Genomic DNA, 11568 nt, shown 5'->3' on the forward strand with positions numbered 1-11568 from the left:
GACAGGGATTCGAACCCGCGACCCTCAGATTGCGAGTCGAGTGCCTTAACCACCTGGCCATGCCGGGCCCACAAAATAAATGACCAAGGCTCACACTATCGTGTTAATGTGGAACTAGTTTGAACTATCTGTTAATAGTAAACAGTACAGCTGAGCTAAAACTAACGTGTGTGTGTGTGAATTTACAAAATAGTGAACATGTTTTGTTTTTATGGTTGTGTTTTGAAGTTGAAAGAAATGAGAAAATGTGATGTTTAATACGTGTCAAGCAATAAGTAAAATAAGGTTTGGGGTTTCAGAGACGTTGTTTATGGACTACATTTGTCTACGAAGTTTTTTTGGGCGACATTTCGAGCTGCTAGCACAGATCTTCATCATGCGGCAGCATCTCGAGACGTCGTCCAAAAAACATCCTAGACAGATCAATGAATTGCAACTACACTCTGATCCGCCAATAACCTCCTCACAGGCAAGAACGTTTTAGGTTCTCATACCCAACACTTATCTCAGTTGACTTTTGTATATTGTTCGGGAAAGAAGACATGGGCAACCGCACTTTGTCTTAATGGTGTCAAATGTGGAATATTCATTAAAACACATAAAACTCTTAATTGGGCAAAACTTAAACGTGAAAGTTAAAAAAAAAGCTTACTTAGTGTCGTGGTGAAACTTAACGAATCTCTAACAACCATGGCTCTTTAAACTAATTTTCCTAAATTACTTTCAAATCCATGACTTTGGTGATTACAGAGTCCCTATTAACATATTAGTTACAAAAACAAATTAAACGAAAATACCACAAATATTACGATTAATGCCACGAATTACTGTTAGAGTCTGCTGTGTATTTTATATAGAAAATGGGTGTTTTCGCGAAATGCTTTTGATCAGTTATTTACCTTAATGTTGTAACAGGCAAAAACATAGTGATCGGGGTATAATGCAATATGCGGACCTACTGGTCGTCTGAACGATTACAAAAGTCTGTAATTTGAATGTTAAACATGATTTAATGCGGTAGAGCAAATCATATATTTAAGTATGATCATTCAAATCATTCTTCTATGTTGTGTTACATTCGTGTGAATTAGTCGGGATATTATAGAGGTAAGCAAGAACGATCAGAGAGATTGCATACCTTCGTCCCGTTACTCCTTTTCGAGATTGCATGTGTTTATATTGGATAACTCAAAGTTTCACCTTCGAAAACTCCGAAACTTCTTCTCAGATCCAGATCCAGAATGATCAACGATCCGGATCATTTTTTGTAGCGTGACGAGAAACCTCAGTCATAATATGGCCATGAAATTTGGTACAAATTCGATCACACTTTACAGAGTTATTAATCAAAAACCGCGAAAATAGCCTATCTCCCCATTATAAAAAAAAGCCTCAAAGTGATCCAGAACCCGGATCCGAACTTTTATCCGGATCAAACATGGAGAGAACTGTCCCATACTGACTTCCCACCTTGTGTAAAATTTTCCTGTACATCGGCCTATTAATTTTCGAGTTACGCGTGCCGAACCACAGACACGGATCCGATTGCAATACCCTCGTAGGGCGAGGGTAATAAAAGGAAGAAAACGATGATTCTTAGACACTTAAGCCGACTAGTTTCGGTAACATAATGACTTTCATCAGGACTGAGATATCGAAACTATTCGGCTTAAGAAACTAATAAAGCTTTACAGGTTATGGTTTAAACGCTGAAAGTTATCGAATTATTAGAAACCGATAGGCCTAAAACTTGTGATAAAAATAACGTAAAGTGCAACATTTCTCTTAACTTATCCATATAGACCGCAAACATTTCAGATCTATTTTCTGTTTCCCACTAGTCCGTGCCCAAAGAGGCCTCTCGAACGTTACCAGAACTCGTCATTTAGGCTGGACGATGAGAGCCAAAAAAAGAAAAAAATAGATTGTCTGAAACACTATCCATATAACGCACCTAAAAAGAAAGTCGGAAAATGTTGTGTTTTATTTGCCGGCGTATTTACAATAAAGGATAATTTAAATTTTATACATAATTAACAAAACAGCTTGTGATAATTTGTTGATTTTATAACACAAATGTTATTTTCCAATATACTACCTTTACTTGGAGCGTTCCAGGAGAAGAAAATGAGACGCTCATTGGGAACAAGGAATAATGTTGACTGGTTTTCACTTGTACCGGAAGTTGTACACTTTGTCCATTTCCACCACTAGGAGCGTCCCCCAAGTCGAGGGATCGTGACTTTTTAGCCAGACGGAGCTTAGCTGGAGAAGATTTCTATAAACACAAATACAAATAAATTGAGTTTAGGTTAAGTAACCTAGGCTAAGTAGAAATAACTGATTTCACACAACAGAAACTTAGCCTACTTCAATAGTAGAAACGATTGATTTTACACAATACAAGTTTATCCCAATACAATAGTAGAAATAACTGATTTCACACAATAGAAACTTAGTCTAGTACAATACGAGAAAGAACTGGCTTTACACAACAGGAAATTAGTCTTGTGCATAAGTAGAAACAATTGGTTTTACGCATTAGAAACTTAAACTGTTATTACAATAGAAAAGTTGATTTTCCACAAAAGAAACTTAGCCTAATAAAATAGGCTAAAACAAATTTAAGCTGTTGTTCTAATAAAAAATACTTGATAATAACTTAGCTTGATACAGAAGCAGTAAATTTTACTCACTAGAAACTTAACTTGACAGAAACGATATATTTTAAACAACAAAAGAGCCTCAAACAGGCTGAGTAACTAATTTTAGTTGTGGATTAATGAAAGATAAATCTCTAGTATAGATTTCTTCGAAAACAAGATTCAGCACTGACGATGGTCTGCACATTGCAAAGTGATAATTATTGAATTGTGGTTTGGTTTATGTGAAGTTCGCGCAAAACTACACGAGGGCTATCTGCGCTAGCCGTCCCTAATTTAGCAGTGAAAGACTAGAGAGAAGGTAGCTAGTCATCACCACCCACCGCCAACTCTTGGGCTACTCTTTTACCTACGAATAGTGGGATTGACCGTCACATTATAATGCCCCCACGGCTGAAAGGGCGAGCGTGTTTGGTGGGACGGGGATTCGAACCCGCGACCCGTAGATTGCGAGTGGAGCGCTCTAACCACATGGCCATGCCAGGCCTTATTGAATTGTGATCCCAATACGGAGGGTTGGTAAACTCGAGGCATGCAAGAACCGGGGGTGGGGATAACACGTGGTATGTTATAGACTGTAACACGTAACGTAGATTGCATAATATTTGATTCCGTAAATAACCAGTAATTCTGATGACCTGATACAAGTTACAGTAAAACAGAGATGTTGATGCAAGTAACAATAAAGTAGAGATCTAGTGAACTTCCCTACTGTGTTGAGAACATAGATCAGATCGATCGTTTCATCTCACTAAAGTAACAATAACGTAAAGATCGAATATACTTCCCCACTGTGTTGAGAACATAGATCTGATCGATCGTTTTATTTCACTCAAGTAATAATAAAGCAGAGATCTAGTAGACTTCCTACTGTGTTGAGAACATTGATCAGGTCGATTGTTTAATTTCACTGAAGTAACAATAAAGCAGAGATCTAGTAGACTTTCTTACTGTGTTAAGAACATAGATCAGGTCAATCGTTTCATTTCACTCAACTAACAATATAATAGAGATCTAATAGACGTCTGTACCGTGTTGAGAACATTGATCAGGTCGATTGTTTAATTTCACTGAAGTAACAATAAAGCAGTAGTGAAATGAACGATCGATCTGATCTATGTTCTTAACACAGTAAGAAAGTCTACTAGATCTGACCCCAGTCGTTTTGACACAGTACAATGCTCACAAGTGTAGAGAAGATCAAACTTAGTTTTCAGTAAGTAGTATAATAGGGATGGGAAAAGATGAACAATATTTTAAATGTAATGTTCGTGAGTTACACCAAATCAAATTAAATTGAAGTAGCTGCTGAGATGCAGAAGGTTCAAAATCTTAAGGTCGACGCTGTCAATACGCCTAAACTAGTCTTTAATGAGTGACAACTAGTCGCAATCATGATCTAATTTGATGCTAACCCATCACATAGAATGGGAACTACACGCGTTTCAATTTCAATCTAAAAACAATCGAATTTTCGAAAGAGATCTTGCATGTATGCTACACTGCTATGTATTACACTTCTTGTTAAAAGGATCTTTATCGTTTAATATACGAACCTCAGTTGTAGCATATGTTTCATGGTGTCCACCAGGATAGGAAGCCTTGTTCCCCATGACAATCTTCTCACTTAGCGGCTGGAACGAAAATGAAGCCGTCAAACTTTTTTCATCACTTAGAAATAAGTAATCTACAACTGTGTTCAATTTATTATTTATCCGACAATTATTTACTGCGCTAAAAGATGTCGTCTCTCAAACCACGTACGCATAAATAAAGGTTGAAAACGTTCTGTATCTTCACCAATAGCGTATAGGGAAACTATTCAACACAATGACGAATTAATAGAAAAAAAAAACACCAAATCATACTGGGAAAACCTTCACCAATAACAAAACGAAAACAGTTTTCAGATATCTAGAAAAAGTACAATTTTAAAAGGAAAATATTTGCGATAACTAGTATAATTTTTCGGTTTTAACTTTGTTGTTAGGGCGATTAGTTCTCCCACAGTTTGGTTGTGTTTTTTCTTATATACATACACATACACGCATATAGCGAGTGACAAAGAGAAATTCACTGATGCTATTCACGAAAGAGAACCCTAAAAACATTCAAACACATCGCAATAACGAATTCCCTACATAATTACCTGATACGAATAGAAATTACTATATGAAGATGACTAACTTCTTAGACGTGCTGTATAACAGTAGCGAAATCTAGTTTTCAAATCACCCTTCATTCCTCCTTGTTATTTATATATATATATATAGAGAGAGGTACAGTTGCGTAGGAGTATGGCTTTAGTTTCACACCTGGGTTTTTCCAAACTAATTTTCTAACTTCTTCTGTCTCTAGGGAATGTATCTGACGTCAGAACAAAAATAATCAATGATTAATTAGCTATTAACAGAAGCAAGTTTAGTAACACCAAGCCGAGATTCGCTGCAGTTTTCCCAAAAAACCGAGCTACTGACGTTTGGGCTTCTCGATAACATACTAGTCAAGCAAGGAAGGCTTATGGTGAATGCTGTATACGTTTATTCTAAAGAACATAAGTTTTCTGTGAAGTGTGTATAATTTTCATTTAAAAAAAATCTGAATTTAAGTAGGTTTTTGTTTTTTCTCTCACAACTAAAAAAGCGTTTTTCTTGCTGCGTTGTAGCACTATATTTCTTAATAAAAATACCCATGATATGTCAGCCATAAGTTCACAGACTTACAATACAAAATCTGGGGTTCGATTCCCCACAGTGGACAGAACGTAGATAGTCCATTGTGTAGCTTTGTGCTGAAACAATAATAACAATTTAAAGGAAAACCGCAAAAATAAAACCACGATAAGTTTACGTTTTTTTGTATGTTTTTATTCGTATACATATATACTATTCGAACAGTTTGAAACATTTTTAATAGACTGCGCTTCGGCGTATGAATCAGAAATAATCTCATTCTTTTTAAGACGTAAAAATACATTTTGAACATAAACCGTCGTTATTTCTGTATCGGTAGGATCATAAAGGCATGAATTGTAGCTCCAAAAATCATTTGTTAACTCCTTACTCAAATAAAAGTGGAAATGGATTTTTTTAACTTATGCGCAAGGGGTTAAATGATCAAGTCAAAGATCCCTAGAGTTCAGGCATAGTCGTTCAAAATTTTGAGCTACTGACTAGAGGGAAGGGAGTCAGTCCATAAAACCCGCTGCTAACGGTTTTGTGCAGCTCTCCGAACCCAATAATAGAATTAATTGTTAATTTCATAACGCGTTTATGCTGAAAGTGCGAAGACTGTTCAGTGGAATCACATCTTACATCTTGTATCACACGATCCGCATCCTAACAAGTTAAGCACTATGTTATGCCTGCCCCAAAATACATATGTTTCAATATATATATATATATATATATATAGATAGATTAGTACATTATTTCATCCAATGGTATTTTTCAAGAGTTTCAGTATATGTATATATATTGGTTTGTGAAATATAAGAATAACAAAGGTGGGGGAGCCTCCCCCTGTGCCTTCCCCGGCAGCGCCAACCACTGGAAAAAAAACTGCTTTATAGCTTTAATTTCTTTTGATACTAATTCCTACTTTGATCTGTGTAAATACTAGGAAATTATCACGGCAGGTTTTAACAGGTACTGCACCCTAACTGGAAGACATTTCTAATGATTGACTTTTGTGGACAAGTGTAGGGAGAATTATCTTTATCGAGATTCCTCAACTCAGTCCTCTAACTGTTGAGCCCGGCATGGCCAGATGGTTAGGGCTCTTGACTCACAATCTGAGGGTCGCGGATTCGAATCCGCGTCACACCGAACATGCTCGCCCTTTCAACCATGTGGACGTTATAGGTGACGGTCAATCCCGCTATTCGTTGATAAAAGTGTAGCCCAAGAGTTGGCGGTGGGTGGTGATGACTAGCTGCCTTCCCTCTAGTCTTTCACTGCTAAACTATGGATGGTTAGCGCAGATAGCCCTCGTGTAGCTTTGCGCGGAATTCAAACCAAACCTGTAGCTGTTGCTGTCACGTCAAATAATTGTAAAGTTATTCAGCCGCTATAGTAAGTAGTAAGTTATCAAAGCAAATAAGAACACCGAATTCGTATTCTAAATGACATAGTAAAAATAAAAAGAATAACTGATAAGTAACAAATAACAACTAGGACTAAGTTTCTGAAAAATATTCACAAATGTAGTGCGCTACAAAATAGAAAAGAAAAAGGGAGTCTGCTGTTTTGAATACTTGATATCTGATGATATATTTTATATGATGAAAAATACGTGTGCTTACTATCAATATATCAAGGAAATTATTGTTTTCTACACATTATGACGCCTTCAAAATTTAGTATAGGCATTCCTATATTCAACTTAAGCGGTACCTTAAGTGACTCGTGGGCTAAACGGTCAGGTCAAAGACCCAAAGGATTGCACATAGTCATTTCTCATTTAGGACTGCTGGAGGAATAGGAAACCTGCCTGTACAGTTTCTCTCCACCGAAAAGCGGGAAAAGCCTAGTGGCTAATGTATTAGCGTATCACGAAAACGCGTTCCGCACTTTGGAACCGTAGACATACTATAAGAATGGCATCAAATTCCACTATTCCATCAGGCAAGAGGAACCCAAAAGTTGGCGGTTGGTACTGTTAACTAGCTAACTGTTAGTCTAACAGTTCCAAATTACGATCGCCTATGTCGAACACTCTAAATCAGCAACTTATAACGCTCCATAGTTGTTAGTGCGAGCGTGTTCAGCGACATATCATGGGCTCGAACCTTTGGCCATCACATATGTAGTTCGGCACGCGAACTTGTAGGTCTTGTCCTGCCCTTTTGAAATGACACCAGTTTTTAAGTTAAGTATTTATTCTTTTGTGTTATTTTTGAGCAAGTTTTTCTCGTCTTATAACATGACTATCTATATCATCCCCTCTAGCTTAGCGGTAAGCTCAAGGGTTTATAATACTAAGATTCAGCGTGCGATTCATGCGCTGACTACAACATATAGTTCATTACGAATCATTGTGCTTAGCAAAAACAAACAACATATATTCAGTATATATGTAAGCCAGATATTATCCAGAAATAAAAACAAACAATCCTCCTCCCCCATTTTTTTTGTTTGTTTTAATTTAGTGATGCCTCCTTAAAATGTTAAATGTTCTGCTTAAATCCATGTTGAGATCTTATAGTTATATAACTACAAGTTAAACTGTTTGGTTTACCTGAAGTTTCGTTCTGCCGGTTTACAATTCTTATACAGGGTAGGACATAAGTGGTTTGTACTAAAGAAAATATTACGAAAACACCTGAAACCAATTTAATTATTTTTTATAAAGTTTGGAGATGGCTTGAACGGTACGCGATGATAACAAAAGCTTGTCGAGAAGTTGTACATTTGTAATAAAGTTTCTTTCTTCACCAGTTCAAGACGTCTCCACACTTTATTTTCTAAAAAGGTGAGTTCCTCATCATCAAATTTTAATTATTGTTTGTTTTGGAGTAAGACGTTACCATGGTCTAAATGAAACAAATGTACAGACACTTTTGCCCCACCCTGTGTGAAGAATTATTAACAACATCTTGTAAGGTTCAATTAGATAACATGGACTCTGGGATCAAGCCAAGCGATTGTTTTTTTTGTTTGTTTGTTTTAGTGATTTGGGATCTTCAGTAACTCTGAACATGTTGTTTAGTAAATACGTGGCCTTCGTATTCACTGAAGGATATCATAAAGGCGTTTAGCCTGATTTTTGTAGCACAATAGAAACATCAAGTTTGATATGAAAAGATACCCCCTTTTTTATTTACATTTTTATGGTCATTAACAGTACCTATTAAGAAGACACTTTAAGATCTTAAAAAGTCTTAGTTGGTACATCATAAACGTGTGTGTCTAGAGAGTTGGGAACTAGGAGTGAAAAAATATTTAATTATGTTGTTCCTGTAGCTGTTATAATAGGTGTCATATAGAAACTCTTTGATAGTCTTATTATTTTTACGAGCAGAAGTTCACTTGGGATCATGAAATGGTAAAATCATAAAACTGTCAAATCACGAAGAAATGCCCCCAAACTGCCAGATCACGTAAAAATGCTCTAGAACTTCGACTGACTAGTGAATCATATCCAGGAACATATTTACACAATTTAAATTGATGACTAAAGATGAGTAATCGAAAAGATAAAACAAAGAGATTAAGGTACATCAGCAGAAGTCCGTGTAAGTTCGTCATTAAGCTGTTTTCTTGCACATTAATTGTGTTCATCCCTAATTTCCGTCATATATTGACCTTCACTACACCATAATAGACGAAAAATGGTACTTTAATTGCAGCCCCCAGTGGCACAGCTATATGTCTGCGGACTTACTGCTAGAAACGGGTTTCGTTACCCATGGTGGGCAGAGTACAGAGCTTTGTGCTTAATAAGAAACAACAACTTTGATTGCAAAAATTATCCAAGGGAGCATGCACCCTCTAGTTTCCACCTGCTGGCAATCTCACTTTTAATTCTCGTGCCCATCTCATTCGTTTTGCTTCCAACATCTGTGAAGTAGCATTAATATTGAAAAGTCTTGATCAAAAAATTAAAACATATTTTAGGTTAAAATATAAGAAACTTACCAATACTTAAGGCGTTTAAAATTGTTTTAACGATATATTTATTTTCTAAATATGCTTTAACGATGTCGCAAGTATATTGGCAAGAACACAATCAAGTATATTGAAAGATGACTTGATTGAATATAGCATTGCTTTCTTTGGCTTCAAATTATTATAAGATAAGCGTAACTTTGATATAAAGTAGAATCATTAAAATGACACCACATCAAATACAGCCAAGCTTATCTAGGGGGTTGTTACTAAAACCACGGAAGTAGATATTTTGAAAAGAAATTATTACTGTAGTACGGGAGTAGATAACGGAAGTAGATAAAAATTGCAATTACACATATAGGACTAAACTCCAGTTACAGAATTGAAATGTTTCGAATATTTAACGCCCTTCATTTTATGTATTTTCAGACTCATCATGCCCATCTTTGGTTTGCATTCATTTGGTAATATAGTTCCTTCAGCCGTTTGCAAACGTGTGATTAACAGAGAGGAGAGAAGGTTAGTGAAGCCAATATAACCCCCGGATCCTGCCCATAAGCGTTCGCTCGATCGTGGGTCCATTCGCGCCCTGTTGTTGCCCACCCCCTTTCGATCAATTCTGGATCCACCACTGGCCTTGAATACCAAAATCAGATTATTTCTTTTATTTGCCATACATAAATAACTATTGCAGCTGTAAATCTACTATGGTAATTATTAATTTTAACCTTTCTAAAAAACAGCAAAGCGAAACTTCGAGCAAAGGTGTGTTTTTAAAACTAATTTTAACTTACCTTCCACAACACGGGTTCTGATGATTTGCTATGAAACTTTTTTGCTGTATTCGTTGGGCCATGCTTATTTTTATTACTGGAAATGGATAAAAATCGTCTGAAATAACAAATATACAACTTTCAGAAGTGTTATATGCACTGAAATTCATTGGAAGTCATCTTAGATCTCACAGGCGTGAAATAAAAAAGAATCATTATTTCATAAAATCAAAATAGTTTTAACTCTCAAGTTGCCTACTTGTTTACATATCGTTGGATTCTACACATTGCATCACACTGAATAATTTTAAGTGCTTTCGTATCACAACACTCATTGTAAATAATTGAGTGAAAAACTCATTTTCTGCCTAAAACACTTAGAAACACTACAGTTAATCACATAGGTGTCCGCAGGATATATTACAGAGGAGGCAAGATGACAAAACGATATCAAAGCAATAACTAGGGAAAATAGGCTCGGCAAGGCCAGGTGGTTGGGGCACTCGACTCGCAATCTGAGGGTTGCGGGTTCGAATCCCCATCACACCAAACATGCTCGCCCTTTCAGCCGTGGAGGCGCTATATATGTGACGGTCAATCCCACTATTCGTTGATAAAAGAGTAGTTCAAGAGTTGGCGGTTGGTGGTGATGACTAGCTGCGTTCCCTCTAGTCTTACACTGCTCAATTATGGCCGGCTAGCGCAGATAGCCCTCATGTAGCTTTGCGCGACATTCAAAACAAACTAAGGAAACGCAAAATTGATAATCAAGGGGGGGGGGGGCAAGTGCACAAACTAGCTTGGATTAAGATCGTTACGAAGAAACCAAAGCTGCAAAATTTGATAAAACACCCAAGAAAACAAATACTGCTGGTAAGTTTATCGCTAGCATGTATAATTAAATAAATTTTAAATAAAAATTAGTTATGAAATAAATGTCCATGCTTTACTCATTAAGATTTTAGCTCTTAAGAAAGCAACAACAGAAAAGTTAATCTAACAAAATAACTTCGCAACGTTTCGCACTTCTAGTGACAAAATATGATTTGTAATCAACATTTGTACTGCTTTCTTAAAAAATTAATTTCGGTATCTAGGATTAGAGTTTCCCTCTGAAGAAATACATAATCGCAAAGCTAATGAACGTTTTAGGTACAGTGAGCTAACTTATTAGACAAGAAATGAAAACGAAAATATAATGTTATTGTTCTCTCTCTGACATTATTCAAAGTGCAATACTTTGTCTGTAATCCATTGTTATCATTCTTTCTCACATTATTCAAAGTGCAACACTTTGTCTGTAATCCATTGTTATTATTCTTTCTCACATTATTCAAAGTGCAATACTTTGTCTGTAATGCATTATTATTATTCTTTCTCACATTATTCAAAGTGCAATACTTTGTCTGTAATCCATTGTTATTATTCTTTCTCACATTATTCAAAGTGCAATACTTTGTCTGTAATCCATTGTTATTATTCTTTCTCACATTATTCAAAGTGCAATACTTTGTCTGTAAT

The 11568-nt window shown here is 36.2% G+C and overlaps 1 protein-coding gene across 1 annotated transcript in view; it reads right to left on the reverse strand.

Annotated features, from left to right (window-relative positions):
- LOC106462629 (rho guanine nucleotide exchange factor 25-like) overlaps positions 1–10163 on the reverse strand; it is a 33263-nt gene extending 23100 nt beyond the window's left edge. The window contains exons 1-3 of the mRNA XM_022389949.1: positions 10069–10163; positions 4220–4297; positions 2099–2278 (exon numbers count right to left, since the gene is read on the reverse strand). Coding sequence (XP_022245657.1) covers positions 2099–2278; positions 4220–4276 — 237 coding nt within the window. The 5' untranslated portion in view covers positions 4277–4297; positions 10069–10163. The remainder of the gene's footprint in view (positions 1–2098; positions 2279–4219; positions 4298–10068) is intronic.
- Between the last annotated feature and the right edge of the window lie 1405 nt (positions 10164–11568).

Source organism: Limulus polyphemus, unplaced genomic scaffold, assembly GCF_000517525.1.
Source record: "Limulus polyphemus unplaced genomic scaffold, Limulus_polyphemus-2.1.2 Scaffold1213, whole genome shotgun sequence".
NCBI classification, from domain to species: domain Eukaryota; kingdom Metazoa; phylum Arthropoda; class Merostomata; order Xiphosura; family Limulidae; genus Limulus; species Limulus polyphemus.